General features: G+C 48.5%; 1 protein-coding gene across 1 annotated transcript; it reads right to left on the reverse strand.

Annotated features, from left to right (window-relative positions):
• Positions 1-364: 364 nt before the first annotated feature.
• On the reverse strand, positions 365-17413 carry LOC146035225 (histo-blood group ABO system transferase-like). The gene is made up of 7 exons (XM_083158553.1): positions 16778-17413; positions 14065-14140; positions 8882-8938; positions 7635-7703; positions 6526-6561; positions 6305-6439; positions 365-1237 (listed from the first exon to the last, which is right to left on the reverse strand). Exons 1-7 carry the CDS (start codon positions 16791-16793, stop codon positions 541-543), a joined length of 1086 nt encoding a protein of 361 aa, XP_083014679.1. The 5' UTR covers positions 16794-17413; the 3' UTR covers positions 365-540.
• Between the last annotated feature and the right edge of the window lie 1182 nt (positions 17414-18595).

Genomic DNA, 18595 nt, shown 5'->3' on the forward strand with positions numbered 1-18595 from the left:
CAAAATGTGGACAGGTCCAAAAAAAACTTGACGTTATTTTATTTTAAATGTTGGTGTCTGTTGACATAGGTTGACATGGACACCGTATAAGTGTGCCGCTGCGCTCGCCATGCTGCGAGCACGGTGCCTCGCTGTGTTTGGCACACTATTACAGTCTAACTGCCCGTGAAGTAAGAACAACTGGGTTTCAAAGAAAAGAACATGGAAACCTCATGTCAACATTTTGACCTGTTGACATTTTATAAGCTGCCATTTTGACCATGTCGGGTTTTTTGTCCGTCGCTCTTTTAAATGGGTACACCGACTGCATCCCGTAAAAATACGGTTTTAAAGGAACTTTTTACAAAGAGAAAAACAATCAAAGCAAGATGATTTGGGGTATATTACAGCATTATATTAATGTTTTTGTAACATTTCTATTACAGGAGCTAGCCACTAAAAAGACCTCGGGATAGATTTAAAAAAAGCTTCAAATTTTTTTTAGACCCTTTAATAAATCAACCCAACGTTCGGTATAAAAGTTCTATCTGGTACTCAATCTCACAAAGCCCTTCTGCTCCGGATTGCTTTATGATTTTTGGGAACCGCAACAAACCTTCTTCTCTTGAGGAAGCCTGGGACGCCGTAGTCATTGTCCCACAAATATTCCGGAGAAAGAATTTTCGTCGGCTTGTGATAAAGAAAATATTTGTTCAAATAGCTCTCGTCGTGCCAAACGGCTTCGATCCCATTGTTCTTGTCCACCATCATGGCTTGATGGCAGAAGTTGCTTAACTTGTAGATCTCTTCTACAATACCCCCGAAAACCCCCCCTGCATAATAAAAGTCTCCCTCATTGCCCGAAATGTAGGCCGCCGACGCTGGTCTGCGCTCATAGGTGAAGCTCCGACGGGATTTGTGGAACAGACCAGGATGCAACGTCCCAAACAGGTCACTTAAGATCTCCACCCCAACGTCATCGCTGAACCTCATGTCCACGTCCACACACACCAAATAGTCCACCTCATTGACGAATCGTTGACGGGAATAATTGCGGATCATCTCCATTCGCCTCATGGAGACCTCCTGCCACCGTCGGTAGCTGGGAACTTCCAGGACGACCATCTGTCTCCCCTCGCTGATGGTGATGTTGGGAATGTCCCCGATGCGGTCAGTAAACACGTAATAGTTAACTCTGTGTCCCTTCATGAAAAACTTTTCTGCAGTTTCGATGAAAGTTGGGATGAAGACAGTATACCTGAAAAACACATCATTATCGGTTTAAAATACTTTAGATCAGTATAAAAACTGTAGCACATGCCCAGTGGTAGCGGCTTCTTCTACCAACTGTGTGTGGAGTCCTCAATCAGTGCACTGGACTAGAGAGCAACTACCAGGAAGAAGAGACCGGAGCCTTACAATGAGGTGGGAGAACATGTGCTTAGAAAGTGCAGTACTGGTTCTATTATGTTATATTATATTATGGTATCTTTTTCCTGGACACTTATTTATATTATGTAAATGTTTGTTACAGCCTATACTATGGTAGTACGGATGGTGTAATGGTAAGCATTACTGCCTCACAGCACTGAGGTCATAGGTTCAATATATATGTATTATCACGGCGCCCGATTTTACTACGTACGCAAATGTAGTGAAATCGCATTGCATCGCATGCCATTATTGTATGGCATGCGATGCGATTTTACCCGTTATATAATGGCATTTAATGTACTATACCATTAAATGACATATAGGGGGAAATTTACTAATATGAAAAACCTAGTTTTTTGTATTAGTATTTTCCCTACGACTGCATAAGACTGTTTCAGTCGTATGCAAAGTCGTGTTCCGGAGGGGAATGTACAAAGCAGTCAGATACGACTGCTTTGTAACCCTCTGATGGTGTAACCATTCGTATTAGCTGGCCATATATACGGCCGCTAATACGAATTAGTAGAGGCAGTCTGCACGGATCAGTCAGATCCGTGCCGGCTGCAAGGTGTAAAAAAAATAGAAAATTAAATAAATAATAAAAAAAAAAACCAGCGTGGGGTCCCCTCCACAGCTGTAACCAGCACCAGGCTGAAAGAGCCGAGGCCGGTAATTAAAAATCAAGGAACCCGACAAATAAGGGTTCCCCGATTTTTAACAACCAGCCCCAGGCTCCAGGTCCGGGGCTTGTTCCCAAAATACGGGGACAAAATGACTAGGGGTCCCCCGTATTTTAAGAACCAGCCCCAGGCCAAACCAGCCAGCAGGGTAATGCCACAGCCGGGGGGAGACTTTTTATATAAGTCCCCCCGGCCAAAGCATTAACCCTCTAACCAGTCAGCCTGGCCAGGGGCCCTGGGGGAGTGGGGACCCCCCCAATAAAGGGGTCCCCCCTCCAGGACTTACCTAACCAGGCTGAAGCCTGGTGCTGTCCTCGATGCCCCTTGTCCTGGTTCCGGATCATGTCATTCTTCACCATGTCGATCTTCATGTCGGCGTCAGGTCCGGGTCCGAAGAAATCCATGGTGGACCTGTGGAAGGAAATCCAACTCACCCAGGTCCTCCATGGAAGTTGCCGGCAGCTTAAAAAAGAAGCAAGAAGATGGAAGAAGAAGGAAGAAGCCCTGGACTACGTCGGACCAAGCCAGAAGAACTTCCATGGAGGACCTGGGTGAGTTGCATTTCCTTCCACAGGTCCACCATGGATTTCTTCGGACCCGGACCTGACGCCGACATGAAGATTGACATGGTGAAGAATGACAACATGATCTGGAACCAGGACAAGGCACGGATCAAGACTCTGGGACCTACCTACAGGATCAAGATAGGTAAGTATCAGTGTGTGTGTATAATCTATGTATTAAACTTTTATTTTTCAGGTGTCAGTGTGTATTTATTTAACTATTTTTTTTACTGTGGAACTACAAGACCCAGCGGGCCCTTTAATGCCCAGCAGGCTGGGACTTGTGGTTCTCCAAGTCCCAGCTTGCAGGGGAGGCTTGCTGGGACTCATAGTTCCACAGTTTAAAAAAATAGTTTATTCATCTTTTTTTTTACACCAAGATCAGATCGATGCCCACCGCCCAGGGGCATCGAGGACAGCACCAGGCTTCAGCCTGGTCAGGTAAGTCCTGGAGGGGGGGGACCCCTTTATTGGGGGGTCCCCACTCCCCCAGGGTCCCTGGCCAGGCTGACTGGTCAGAGGGTTAATGCTTTGGCCGGGGGGACTTGTATAAAAAGTCTCCCCCCGGCTGTGGCATTACCCTGCTGGCTGGTTTGGCCTGGGGCTGGTTCTTAAAATACGGGGGACCCCTAGTCATTTTGTCCCCTGTATTTTGGGAACCAGCCCCAGACCTGGAGCCTGGGGCTGGTTGTTAAAAATCGGGGAACCCCTATTTGTTGGGTTCCCTGATTTTTAATTACCGGCCCCGGGTCTTTCAGCCTGGTGCTGGTTACAGCTGTGGGGGGGACCCCACGCCGCTTTTTTAATTTATTTAATTTTCTTTTTACACTAAAGCCTCCACGGATCTGACTGATCCGTGCAGGCTTAAGCCAAATACGACAGGACAATCAAGGTGTATTATGTTACATGTATTACGCGTCCGCTCGCCGCGCTTCAGGCTTGCTGCGCTCGCCACACTATATAAAATCAACTCCATGCCGACGTGGATAGTGGGGGTATGAAAAGGTCGGGCGGACGCGTTCCGCCGCCCCTCGTGGGGCTCGCTGTGCTCGCCACGCTTCGGGATCACGTGGATAGTGGGGACTAAATAAATGACAGTATTATAGTTCCAATCAGAACCGATATCGCATCGCATGCCATACAATAATGGTAATGCGATGCGATTTTTTTTTCGCACCCTATTTCTTTAATGTATTCGCTGACACAGAGCAGTAAATACATTACATAGGAAAATCGCTTTGCATCGCATGACATACAATGATGGAATACAATGCGATTTCACTACCCTGAATAGCCCACTACGCAAATGTCATAGTGGGCGCCGTGATAATACACAAGTACCAGAGTTTGTATATTCTCCCCGTACTTGCGTGGGTTTCCTCTGGGTACTCCAGTTTCCTCCCACAATCCAAAAATATACTGGTAGGTTAATTGGCTCCCAACACATTAACCCTAGAATGTCTGTGTGTGCGTGTACATGTGGTAGGGACAGTGGCGTAGCCACCGTGTGGCAGCCCCCGCCACTGCTTGGAGGAGCAAGCACTGCGGGGGGCGCCGGGTTCGATGTAGTACAGGTGCTGTCAGTGTGAGAAGTGTAGAGGTGGCCGGCGGCAAGATCAGCAAGGTGCAGAGAGGGACCTTGTTGATCTTGCTGCCGGCCGCCTCTGCACTTCTCACACTGACAGGCAGCAGCACCAGCAGCAGGAAGCAGGGGCGAAACCCTTCCCTCCCGGAGGACCTCACTGTCGCGTAGAGAAGACGCCGGAACCGTTGCCAGGGATACGCAACGGGCTGGACATGGAGCCGCTGGTCCAGGCTTGGAGCTACTTTCGCCGCAGGAAGTCGCTGGATCTTGGAGAAGGAGCCCTGTGACCAGGTACTATGGCAGCTGTGTGCCATGGCCAGGGGGTGTGATGGGGTGGAGGGCTGTGTGCCGTGGCCGGGGGTGTGATGGGGTGGAGGGGGGGCGCCACAGATTTTTTGGCTTGGGGGCACAAAATTTGAAGTTACGCCCCTGGGTAGGGAATATAGATTGTAAGCTCCACTGGGGCAGGGACTGATGCGAATGGTCAAATATTCTCTGTAAAGCGCTGCGGAATATGTATGCGCAATATAAGAAACTGTTAATAAATAAATAAATATACTATAAGCCATCTATAGCGTTAGATATTCCATACAGTATCCAGTGTATAGAAAGATCAATGGGCCTTATTCTGGTTGGTGCGGCCGGGCCAGATTAATGATCTGCGCATGCGTACCATCTCCAATGCGCAGCCGCGAACACTCCACAACGCTTACGGACGGGTCTCTACGTGCGAAAAAACCTGTACGCGAGAGTACGGGCATTGGGGGCGGCATAGGGGCGTGATGAGGGGAGCGGCCGAAATAATGAGGGAAAATGGGCGTAAATATGGGCATACACGGGGGTGTGCACCAAAAATGAACGGTGCTACTACCGCACGATCGGCTAAAGCACCGTTCATTTCGGACACAAAACAGGCGGCCGCCAACCGCCACCTCAGACCACCCCTACAGATACCGCATGCCAGCGTGCGCCTGGGTTTGCTAATTAACGCTGATTACTACTCAAACACATACACCTGAATGTAATAAGCAATGCTGCAGTCTATTAAGTCCAAACCATGATTTCACTACCTGCAAGCCACACACAGCACTCAAACACATTGGAAGCTTATCTTTCTATACTTCTCGACATTTAAAGGTTTGTTTAATTTAAGGTAAGAATCTTTTTAAGACCTGCTTATATATGCTAAGGTAGGTATTTGTTAAACAGTTATACACATTCACTACGTGCTTTCATAGACTTTACACAGTAGCACACTCAATCTACACAAGTCGACATGTGTCAACGTGTTCACTCTAATACAAACATAGGTTTTGTATTTATGATACAATAACATAAACCACATCTAACACCTACAAAGGATGTTTCAGCAATGTTTTAAGCCCATGCCCACTATTTTTCACATTAATTAATTCAATCAATTAATTAATTTTCTTAATTATAGTTGAAAGGCAAGATTTGCAGGTCCATACATGTGAAGGGTATGCCAGCGTACACGGACGTACGCTCACTCTCACGAGCGGTGACATAAGCTGAGTTTTCCATTGAAAACAATAGCGACCCGTCCGTGCAAGCTGGCGTACGCTCAGATAGCCGCAAGAAGTCGGTGGGAAGACGGACGAGAGACGTCCGTAAACTGGGGCGTACGCTCTGTTGTACGCCAGTTGTCGGAGTCTAAGGGCTGATCCGTCCATGTACGTTGGCGTACGCTCAATTGTACGGCACTCCCCAACGTTGTTTCTGGCCGTACGTATGCGGCTGATTTGTGGGTGGACTTAACCTCAACGGCCGTGTACGGAGAGCGTACGCTAATATGGAACGTACGCACGTTTGGCCGCACCGATCAGAATAACCTCCAATGTCCAGGATTGTTATTGGGTTCGTCTACCACTCCCCCAGACTCTCGCACTTGCTCCAATGTCCTGTAGAGTGGGAGATTGTGGATCACATTTGGAAACCCCCCTTTTAGAAATCCTACATTTGCCTTCACACCCATAATCCACCACCTGCGACACAGGGGTAGCTGTATGCTCCCTCACCCAACGCAATTTGCACGGGCAAACCTTTTAGTGGCAAAGGCAGTAAGGCCAATGCGGACGTCTCGCTGGTGGAACTGCGCGTTCAGTATCTCCAGGTTATAGGTGCCGTTCCACACAATCGGCGCAAACCAAGGAGTCAGCATCAAGACGTCAAGTCTCCTGGAAGGAAGAGAGACAGATATTGGTCAGCTTCTTAATGCATATGGACAGAAGTGTGATACTATACTGGGTGAATCCACACTTACGGAGGATGGAGCGCATCCGGCTTCTCATACAACATACTGCGGAGGGGGAATAACAAATATTAGGCAATAATATTAAAAAGGTTCTTCAATAAACCTAAAGCAGGAACTACATGCAGAGAGCAGACAGGCCCGGAAACAGGCATACATTTACCAAAGCTTCTAAAAATTAAAAGAAGTGTTGTTGCCCATAGCAACCAAATGCGATTTTGTCTATCATTTTCTAGGACGCAATAGAGAAATGACAGACTCTGGGGACGTGGTGCACTTATACGGTGTCTATATCAATATTTGTCGACATAGACACTAAAAACCATGAAAAACTCATGTCAACATTTTGCATGTCGACCTTTCCCACAACGACATATTGCTTGTATCAACCTTTCAACCCTGTCGACCTAAGCCATATTAACCTTTTCCATGTGTTGATCTATGGCCTGTCGACCAAAAGTGGTTAACTAATTGACTGTTGACCGTATGACCCATACTCCCACCAGATACACATGAGGCTTTAGCTGGAGGTCGGCAAAGTCTCCTGAGAGGCAATATGTCAGTAAATTACCTCAGAAATATTACTCGCTAGCCATGTCTGACCAGCCTCCATGGATTAAAGAACGTCAGATGATACCAGCATGCACCAATTGCACAGACATTGATGTCTAGGTTGACATGCATAAAGTCGTCATTGACAATAAGTCGACACAAGTAAAACGTTGACGCATGAAAAAAAATTTGGTGTCACTGTCAACACCTGAGCACAAGGACTCCTATTTAGTGTACCGCTTCACTCGCCAGGCACCCCAAGGTGCCTCTTTCCGCTATCTCTGTACTAAGCAAACTTTACTGTTCCCTAGCAGAGTCCATGAAAAAGAAAAAAAAAAAGAAAAAAACTTGTGTCGCCATTTTCATGTGTAGACATTTTACATGTTGACCATTTTCTTGTGTTGACCTATTGGCTGTGTTTGGGTTGCCCTGCGAAAGGGGGCCATTATTTTAAGGTAAAGCGAAGAGAAAAGGGGATGTTTTTTTGGGCACCGAAGTACAGACAGCAAGTTAAAATGCTAAATATCCCAAAGTGATGATCTACAGCCCCCTCTGGTGGGAAGTTTTACCTTTGCAAGGCGACGTCTTTAACTAAGTCCAGCCTCGAGGAGTTAATGGTGACTTGATGTATGCTGCCCCTGTGTGGAGAGAGCAGGCATTACTCGTCACTGTTTTCAGTAGGACTCTCTATTTTCACTATGATTCTAGATCAGTGGTTCTCAAACTTGGTCCTCAGGACCCCACACAGTTCATGTTTTCCAGGTCACGTGACAGGTGCACTCATTGCTGACTGACACATTTTAAAAAATACACAGGTGGAGCTAATTAGGTCACTTGAATCTGTGAGGAGACCTGCAAAACATGCACTTTTGACCGACTTTGAGAACCTGTGTTCTAGATTCATGAAGGTCTCTGTCTCCTCCCCCGCCCCCCCCCCGCAGGTGCGCACACAAAACCCCGGATTGTATAACCTGTACTGACTGCAGCCCATAGAAGCCGGCTAGGGCTGTGCGATAAGGCAGGGAGTGGCTTCCTACAGGTAGCCGGCCCTCTTCTTATTGTAGCCCAGCCTGTCAGTCTCAGATGGTGTGAACACCTCCAGATGGGACTGCCTTGTGTGTCTGTGACCGACAGGTAGGACTTCCAATAGGAAGTCACTGACAGACACAATGTAGCTGGTGTAGTCACGGAGGAGTTCAAGAGCGACACAATAGTGTGCAAATTAGTGACATGACTTCAATACACATAGGGGGTTATTCTGATTCACTCGGAAAGGCATAATCGCTCTCTAATGGACAAAATCATATGCACTGCAGGTGGGGCTGATGTAACATGTATAGATTGAGTTAGATTTGGGTGGGGGTGTACTTCAAACTGATATCTATATTGCAGTGTAAAAATAAAGCAGGCAGTATTTACCTTGCACAGAAACACCGAAATCTAACTCTCTGCACATGTTACATCTGCCCCCCTGCAGTGCATATATGGTTTTTGTCCATTAGAGAGTGATTGTGAATCAGAATAACCCCCATAGTGCTCATTCTAGCCCCCTGCATCTTTCAAAACCCTTGCAGTTTCTCCTCCCTGCCTGGGATGTTGCTCTCTGCTGTGTGGCTTCTAGCACAGTGTGGTCTGTATTTCAGCACTGATCTACAGACCAGACCTGTGATACAAGCACCATTGCAGAGAGCGACACCCCAGGCAGGGAAGGGGACCTGCACAGGTTATGGGATAGGTAGGGTGTTCGAATGAACACTAGTAATCAGCCTTACATACATACATACATACATAGAACATGTAGAAGGATACTACTCACTGTGGTTCACAGGCCAGCGTCATCTGGGAATGCCATACGCCACTTCTCATACTGTACCTGAAATGGCCAATCACGCAAGTCAGTCCTTTTCCTATTAATTATCTATAACTTCACAGTTACTGTTTACATAATTACAAAGGCTATGGGCAGGGCCGATGCAAGGCACTGGAGTGCCAGGCGAGTCGGGGGTGGGGGAGGGGGGTACCTGTTGCGCCGTCTTCAGAGCGGGCAGGGGGGTCCATGCTGGAGTCTGACAGGAGCCTGCAGTGGTGTCCTTGCCGCGCGGGTACCTGCGACGCTGTGTATAAAGCCCGGCGGATAGCGCTAGTTATTTCTCATTCACTGCAGGGACCCCCCACCACCGCCAGCTTTATACACAGCACCGCAGGTACCCGAGCGGCAAGGACACCACTGCAGGCTCCTGTCAGAAGCCGGCATGGAACCCCCGGCCCGCTCCCCAGACGGTGCAGCAGGTACCCCCTTTGCACGGGGGGCGAGGGGCGAACTGCCTCCCTCCAGTGGTCGGCAAATGCCTAGACCTGCCTAGTGGTGGCGCCGGCCCTGGCTATGGGTCATAGGGTCGACACTATGAAGGCTGAGGTCGACACAGGAAATAGGTCGACAGGCCTAAGGATAACAGGGTCAGAAGGTCAAAACAAACATTAGGTCGACAGTCAAAAGGTCGACATGAGGTTTTTCATGGTTTTTTTGTCCCAAATTCATCGTAAGTCAATGTACGGCGTATCAATGTACCGCTGCGCTCGCCATGCTTCGGAACACTATTATATTCTCCCTCCATGTTCTAATGGATGGTAGGGTATGAAATACCGCCTGTTTTGGAAAAAAAGACGGGAAAAACTCATGTCGACCTTTTCACTGTTGACATTCCCATTGTCGACCTAAAGCTTGTGTCAGAATTCCAACCCTGTTGATCTTAGCCGTGTCGACCTATTTCATGTGACAACCTAAGCCCTGTTGACCTTTAGTGGTCAACCTAATGTATGTCGACATAGTGACCGTATCCCACTACAAAGGCCTTTATCCACCTGCCTGGCATTACCGTATGTGATGCAACCGCAGCCGGCAGTCCGTTACCTGGCATGGTCGCATCGCATACGGCCAGCAATTCCCTCTGTATGGAGTGCAGAACGGACCTCCTCCTGCTGTAGGGATCGCCTGGCGGTAAGGCGTCAGTCTCCCACTGCCGACATCACACCTGAATTCCAACCCCAGAATGTCTTGAGAGCAGAGGTTAAAGTGTGGGGGGGGGATGGGGTGGAACCAGGGGAGGAACTAGAACTTTGTGGGCCCCATAGCAAAATCTCGAAAGGGGCCCCCATTGTCGCTACAATGCCACTTTAAATATGGTATTGCCTACCGCATCCAAGCCCCGGAATGTAGTGCATTCCGGACTCGGCTGCATTTTAACTTTCGAGCATCTTGCTCGTTAGGAGAGAAATAGCAATAAAAATGTTAGGTAGAGAGAGGGTGACACTGTCAGAGGGAGAGAGGAAAGAAAGAGGCGAAGCATAGGGAAAAAGGGGGAGGGAGAGATATAGGGGATAAAGAGATAGACAAGGGGCAGAGAGATAAAGGGGATCATTTAAGAAGGATCGCGTATACAATGCAATCTGGGCAAAATATTACCGTCCCTGTTATGCGCTCAGCCAGGTGATATGTGCAGCGCTGTCAGTGTTGATACCCTGCTCACCACACTCCACACACCACACCCAGCGGCAGTGCGGTAAGTAGCCCATAGGCTACAATGGTCTGCCACATCTCAAAATTGCGGATGTGCAGGACCCGATGTGATGCTGCTGGATATTGATACATCACCCCCCCCCCCTAGAAACTTATGGGGAATGTGGGTGCCGGCAGGGCAGGAGGGATCGCAGCAGGGATTGGAGATTCCTGCTGCGGTCCCTCCATGATACCTTTGGGCATACCTCCCAACAGTCCCTATTTTAGCGGGACAGTCCCGATTATTAGGGCCTGTCCCGCTGTCCCGCTGTTGGGAGTCCCCCCTGTCGGCTGCTAAGCAGCGGGGAATAAACGCTGTGCGCATTCGCACAGCGTCTATTCCCGCAGCCAGGGGGCTGGGGGCATGGCTAGAGGCTCACAGAGCCTCTGGGTCATGCCCCCATAGCGGCAAAACGGGGCGTGGCCTCGTGTGAGAGCCGCGAGTATAGGCCACGCCCCTAAATTGGGAGGTATGCCTTTGGGGGTACTTAATATTTGGGGCTAACCAGCAATGTAGCTGCAAATATTAATTGATAAACAGGCCCCAAAGAGATCTGACTGAGATAGATGGGAGGTGAGAGTTTTGAGAGAAAGAGATGGGGCAGGGGAAAGCTAGTGGGATGGCACAGGGTGACACTGGAGAGGTTGCACCTCTGTGAGCAATACATAGAGAATTAGGGTAGGGTTTAATATTTACAGGGGCTTCTGAGAACATTTAAAGGTGTGACGGCCAGTGTGTGTGTGTGTGTGTGTCCCCGGTGCTGTGTATTGGGTGAACTCTCCATGGTCTGCAAGCCCTCCTCCTCACCAGCTGCTGGGTCTCCTCTGTAGCGAGCCGCCGGGTCACCGCTGGAGCGGCTGTGGGATCCCCACTGGAAAGGCTGCCGTGTCACCGCTGGAGCGGCTGTGGGATCCCCACTGTAAAGGCTGCCGTGTCACTGCTGGAGCGGCCGTGGGATCCCCACTGGAGCAGACGCTGGGTCACTGCTGGATCGGCCGAGGGATCCCTGCTGGAGCGGATGCTGGGTCTCCCCTTCGCTGGATGCAGGGTTTCTTTTGGAGCAGCCCCCGGGACTCCCCTTCGCTGGACACAGGGTCTTATCTGGAGCTGTCACTGGGTCTCCTCCTAGCCGGACGCAGGGTCTCCTGTTACCCGGCTCTGGCAGTGGCTGGGCTCCTCATTTTGGCGCTGTTAGCGCTGGTAGCTCCCACCACTGCTGAAGGGGCACAACAAGAGAGTGCAGGGGATTGCTTTGGGACCCCCAATCCTCCGGGCCCCATAGAAGCTGCACCTCCTGCACCCTCTATAGCAGGGGTGTCAAACTCAAATTCAACGGGGGCCGCATCAGCAGTTTGGTCACCCTCAAAGGTCCGGTTGTATCTGTAGGTCCCCCTGTATAATTATAATGCCATGACACCACAGGCTGCTCCCCCTGTATAATATAAAATGAATGCCATGTCACCACAGGCTGCTCCCCCTGTATAATAATAATGCCATGACACCACAGACTGCTCTCCCTGTATAATATAATAAAAGTAATGCCATGACACATAAATGATTATACAGGAGGAGCAGCCTGTGGTGTCATGGCATTATTATTATTATTATTATTATTATTATTATTATTATACACGGGGGCACCTCAGGAAGCAGCAGATATATATATTTTTTTTATTGTGAGTGTGATCCTCATCCTCACTTACTGTTTCTCCGTCTGTCCTGCAGCTGCTGCGGCTTCCTGTTTTTCTTCACTGCTTGCTGCGGCCACACTGTCCCCGACTCCCGGTCCAGCTTCCCTGCCTGCTCCTACTTCTCTACAGACGCATGGGCGGGCGGCGTCATCGTCAGGACGTCCCCACCCAGTGTCTGTCACTGCCGGGCATCAGAGGGAACAGGCGGCCGGGCCCTCCTCCACGTAGCCGTGGAGGCCGGCGGCCATGTTTCTGTAGCCGCATACATATGTTCATACAGGAACATGGCCGCCGACAGTGGAGGAACAGGTAAGGCGGCCGCGGTGAGGTGGGTGAGAGGAGGTGGCCTAGGCAGGAGCTGGGACACACTGCCCTGCGTGCTATCTCCTCGCGTGGTCCACATGACGAGGTCTGGCGGGCCGGATTTGGCCCGCGGGCCTTGTGTTTGACACCCGTGCTCTATAGTTACACCACTGGGTGGAACTGAGTTTCCCTACCTTTTATGGCTAAGTGGAACTAGTTCAACCTCCACCTTTGCCTTGCACAGTAATTCTAACATAGAAGCATTATAGTTTGCAGGTGGATGCCAAAAACCCAAACACTTGCCCTGGATCTGCAAAATAGGAGGACGGGAAGGGGAGGAATTTGGTGGTCGAGGAAAATGGGTTCCACCGCCTCTCCAGGACCACTTTAAGCCCTGCTTGCGAGCAGCAATTTTGGGCACATGCGCCGGAATTAATATGCTGATAAGTGTACAGAGATCCTCTGCAGCAGGAAGGCTGACTATTGATCACCCTAAAATCGAGTCTGCCTCCCGGGCCCCAGGGAAGGTGGGCAATTCTCCCACTTGCTGCCCAGAGCCCCCACACCCCCCTTCCCCGCTGAGGATTCAATTACCGGAATTCATGGGTCCGGAGAGGGGGTTGGGCTAAAATTATGTGCATAGCACCATGTAAGCCCTGCCCCTCTCCACGGGCTCACGTATCACAATGTTTTGTGGTATGAGGTGGGGCCTAGTGATGTCAGCCTAGTCCCCGCCCCCGACGTGTTGCTTCTCCGTGCTTCTCCCGGAGAGGCGACCATAAAAGCAGGCAAGTATGACTAAACAGTAGGTGCAGAGAGAGTTCTGTGCAGGGTAAATACTAACTGCTTCTTACACTGCAATTTAGATTTCAGTTTGAAGTGAACCCACCCTAGGGATGGCCATCGGTGCAGTCGCCATCGAGGGTTGTCATCAATGGTGATTCTGCACCCAGCCATCGATAGTCATAAACTATGTGATGGATAACCATCGATCGTTTTAGCTATTGATGATTATCCATTATTGTTGACTGAATGGCCTGAGGACCAATCAAAATGTTGGGGCTTCCAGGTGTTGGGGGGCGGAGCTATGCCACATTGTAAAAAAGAAACAGGAAACATCGGTCCTCCTTTGCCATCGATGTAGGGAAAAAATCTGGTTCTTCCACATCGATGGCAAAGTATTCAACATCGACCATAAACCATCTATCAGTTCAAATCATCGATGGTCGATGGCCATCCTTACACCCCACCCAAATCGAACCCTTCTGCACATGTTACATCTGCCCCACCTGTAGTGCAGCATGGTTTTGTCCATTTGCCAAAAATGCAGCCTTGCAAACAGGCCCTGAGTTCTTACCATAGTGCTGTGGTCTTGGCTAACTATAAATATATATATATATAGACACACAGTATATATAACTGCGGTGTAATCACCCACCATTACTCACCCCAAGAAGGAGATCAGTATTAGTATCGCAGCATAGTTCAGGAGACAACAATACTTCTTCCCGCAGCCCTTATCATCTGGAAGAACAAAATATTAGCACAATTGGCTCCAGCAAGTTACTAAGGGGTCTATTTATCATGACATATTTGTGGGATTCTCACAGAAAACTGCCTCTTATGGTGGGGGTGGAGGGGGGGGGGTGTAGTGGTGCTGTAGCTCGATACATTAAATCCCACCCCACCCCCCATGTTCTATGGAGGGATCGCCAGGTGACGTAAAAGGGGAAAAACTTATTCATGAATAATTATATTTGGGAGCATGGCAAGTTGTGATTGTGTCATTGTGGCCATGCCCCCCCCCCCCCCCCCCCCACCGCACAGTGGCGGTACTACAGGCATTGCACAGTGGGGGCGGGTCTACCATGACACATTTTGGACCGGATTTTCGGGAGATCTCCAGCCATTCCGGGAGGGTAAGCAAGTATGGGTAATGCCATCTCCAAACACGTTGAGACAGAGAGCGTACCATATTGGCCATGTTGACGCTCAGTGCCGGTGCAGAAAGCTTTGATAAGGCTGCGATTGGATTGCACCAGCAGCCGGGGACGCATTGGGGTTATTGCTCAATAGAGAACTAATCCAACTATAAGCATACCAAGGTGAATATATTTGATTAAGTATTCTCTTGCTTGTCAGCACTTTGAATGCGATACATGCAGTGACTTGTTTTTAGTTAACATGGGCGGTACTTGTGTACTAGCACGGCGCCCATCGCATCGCAGACCATAAGGCATACAATGGTATGCGATGCAATGCGATGTTATGCGATGGCAGGCGATGTTATACAATTTTAAATTGTATACCATCGCATTGTATGGCATATACAATGGTATGCGATTTAAAATTGTATAAGCACCCTAATGGGTTTTTCAATGTTAAAAGTGCCCCCTATAAGATAATTAACCGTGATGGGTGCTTACTATGTTAAAAGCACCCCCAACGGCACCCCCACTATCAACGGCAACCCGAAGCGTGGCGAGTGCAACGGTACGCGTCCTCCGACCTTTTCATACCCCCGCCACACTATATAAAATCAACTCCACACCGACGTGGATAGTGAGGGTATGAAAAGGTCGGAGGACGCGTACCGCTGCGCTCGCCACGCTTCGGGTTGGCGTTCATAGTGGGGGTGGCACGGGGGTGCATTTAACATTGTAAGCCCCCATTAGGGTGCTTATACAATTAAAAATCGTATAGGGGGCTTATACAATTTAAAATCGCATCGGTGTGCATCGGGTGTATGGCATGCGATGTGATGCGATTATATGTCGTACGACTTAATATCGTGGGCGCCGTGATAATACACAAGTACCACATGGGCACGCATACAAATGCCCATACACACCAGGAGATATTGGTCCCAATATCACTCAGAAAGGGTTTTCTGAGCGATATTGTGGTGTGTACACTCCCTGTTGATAACAATGCGCACTCCTGAACGTCTTTAATGCCCCCTCCCTCCCCCAAGCATGTCCAGACGAGGAACGTCCATGTTAACGACAGCCATGCTGCAGCGCCAAGTCTGTGCACTTGCCAATGCCTTCTCCCCACGCCAGGTCCACGCCGCCGCCAATATCAGCCGCATGGGACATCGACAAGTGTGTCTGGTCCTCAACAACTATCATCCCAATTAACACAGCTACAGATGTTTTTCAAAACAATCGAATAAATTATTAATTGCATGAATTGAAACACTAACAACTGACATTTCCATCAAATGTATAATTAAACCAAGGACGATATTAATAGAGAAATGTATTTGCATAGACAAATCTATTTAGAATTATATAAGATATTTTATAATAGGATGTTTTAAATGTAATGTATGTTTTCTAATTATTATTGGCCAATATTGTGTTCATTTTGGATCATTCCAATATTATTCCAAACAGCGCTGCTGCATTGTGTGTATACTGTATTGTCTGGTTTAGTGTAAAGGGTCTGGTATCCCCTTTTGGATTCAGCTGCCGTTTGGAATAATTAGACTGATCAGCCGTATATATTGTTTGAAACCATTTTAGATGAAGAAGACCAGGCATGTCCAAACTGTGGCAATGCAGCTGTTGTGAAACTACACATCCCAGCATGCCTTGCCATAGTTTTAACATTCCCCAATACCAAAACTGTGGCAAGGCATGATGGGACTTCACAACAGCTAATGGGTCACAGTTTGGACATGCCTGAAGTAGACAAAGCAAAATCTGCATTACTTATCCAAGAGTCAACAATCAAAATGTCGACATAAGCAAAATGTCGGCAAGTTTTTCATGATTTTTTGTTTTTAACTGACTTGTTCATACTTTACCATCCCTGTGGGCATAAAGGGACAATATAAGTGTGCGAAGCGAGGCACTAATGTGTGTCCATGTCGAGATAGACACCAAGAGTAGAAAAACTAACGTTGACCTTTTTCCAAGTCGACATTTTGACTGTCACCCTAATGTGCCACACCCACCATGCATGTATCATCCTAAACAGATCTCCACTGCGGATTAATCTGCAGCATACTTCTACAATATATGATGTACATGAATTATTGTCAGAAGATACCACAAATGACAGATTACTTCTCCCACCGTTACAGGATACTACACACGTGACCCAGCTTCGTCTATACCTGCCTATTACTGGCCACCCGGTACCCAGCGTACTTACATATTTCCAGGAACATATTACCAGGAATGGAAGAGTGCTGTGGTCCTGCTGCTGACAGAGTTCCAGGTGTGGTACAGGCTGGCTCCTCCCCCCTGCTCACCTGGGACTGGGAGCAGGTGGCGGCTAATCTGCGGAGAGCAGCTTCAGCCTCAGGAAAGGTGCATCAACAATACAGGGCGAAATCTATAGAATATTCCTATTGTTCGGATAATTCTAGAACCAGTGGATCCTATTCTTAAATTACTGTTGTTTCAGGGGATTTCCTGAACATAATGGATGGCAGATACTTCGTAACATTACTGGACATTATTCACAATTTCTTAAATATATATATTCTTGTAGGTAGATTTTCAATTGATTGTAATTGGGAGAAACACCCTCATAATATAACCAATATACAGCTCTGGGGAAGGGTCTGAAATTACGTGAAAACCGTATTTTTTTTTTTTTTTTGCATTGTCCTTATGTTACACTTGTATAGCACCAACATATATCTCAGCCTAGTACAGCGGTTCCCAACCCTGGTCCTCAAGTACCCCCCAACAGTGCACATTTTCCAGGTCTCCACACAGACTCACAAGGGAAGTAATTAGCTCCACCTGTGGGTCTTTAAAATTGTGTCTGAGTAATGAGTGCATCTGCCGGGGGGACCTGGGAAACCTGCACTGTTGGGGGGGGGGGGGGGGGGGGGTACTTGAGGACCAGGGTTGGGAACCACAGGCCTAGTACATTGAGACATGAAACATAAGGACCACCCTGCCCCAGAGTAGTAAGGTGGGGTGCAGGACCTGAGAGCAAAGATGAGGGGTTTACACAGCTGCTGCCCCAGTGGCTTCCTTCTCCAGTTTGTGGGGTGCCTGGAGAAATCAGGGTGTTCCTTAGGACGTGTAGTAGTGCCTATCTGTCTGCTCCCCTCATCATGACATCACAGGGAGCAGAAGTGCCCCCCACAGGGCAAGTAACCTTCAAATCTAGAACTCTTGATACATAGGAGAGATCAATAAAGATAGGAAAATGCATTCATAGATACAGGCTTTGTACTAACTCTTGGACCCCTATGGGCGCAGGGCTAGTTTCTGGCCCTGGACAGTGGGCGATCATGAGCACTGGGCTAATTCCGGACTCTGGGCAGTGTGTGATCATGGGAAATGGGCTAGTTTCTGGCTCTGGGCCGCAGATGATAATGGGCACTGGGATAGTTATTGGCTCTGGGTAGCAGGTGATCATATGCACTGGGCTAGTTATTGGCTCTGGGCAGCAGGTGATCATGGGCACTTTGCTAGGTGCCAGATGGGAGTACAGTTCTAATTTTTGGATCAGTACAGTTGACTTATGGCCAGCTAGGTAGCAAGTCATCAATGTGATGCGGGGTATACCCGCCAGGTGCAGGCTTGATAAAGCTGGGGATTGTTTTCCAATTGTGGGGGCACTAACATTTAAGGTCACACTTTTGCAAAAATGTGGAAGATTCTACTCAGTTCCTAGAACCTCGGTATAATATAGAAATGGTGACAGGATATAAGGTTTGGTGCTTCCACTAGGCACCTCAACACGGTTCCACCTGGAAATAACCCAGGTTTGAGATGCAGTGTGAAAGGGGTATGAATGTTAAAGTTCTCTCCTGCAGTTCCCAACTTGTAGCATGATTGACATACTGGAGGCGGAGTCGGAGTACGTTTTGGCTGATGGACACAATGGTGATTTGATGCTGGGGTTCTTTGTGGGTCTGCGTTACTTTCAGACGGCATCTATTCTCCCTGGATGCTTTGTGAAGCATTAGTGTATTCACTACGGTATTGCACAAACCCTTCTCTGCGG

This window comes from Crinia signifera, chromosome 9 (genome assembly GCF_055691185.1).
Source record: "Crinia signifera chromosome 9, ASM5569118v1, whole genome shotgun sequence".
Lineage (NCBI taxonomy): Eukaryota > Metazoa > Chordata > Amphibia > Anura > Myobatrachidae > Crinia > Crinia signifera.

Excerpts from the sequence above, each read along its gene's own strand:
- LOC146035225 (XM_083158553.1), bottom strand. Across the intron at positions 7,704-8,881 it reads ACGCTGGCCTGTGAACCACA|GGGCAGCATACATCAAGTCA; the intron begins GTGAGTAGTATC and ends CTCTCCACACAG. Across the intron at positions 6,562-7,634 it reads AAAGACGTCGCCTTGCAAAG|TATGTTGTATGAGAAGCCGG; the intron begins GTAAAACTTCCC and ends CCCCCTCCGCAG.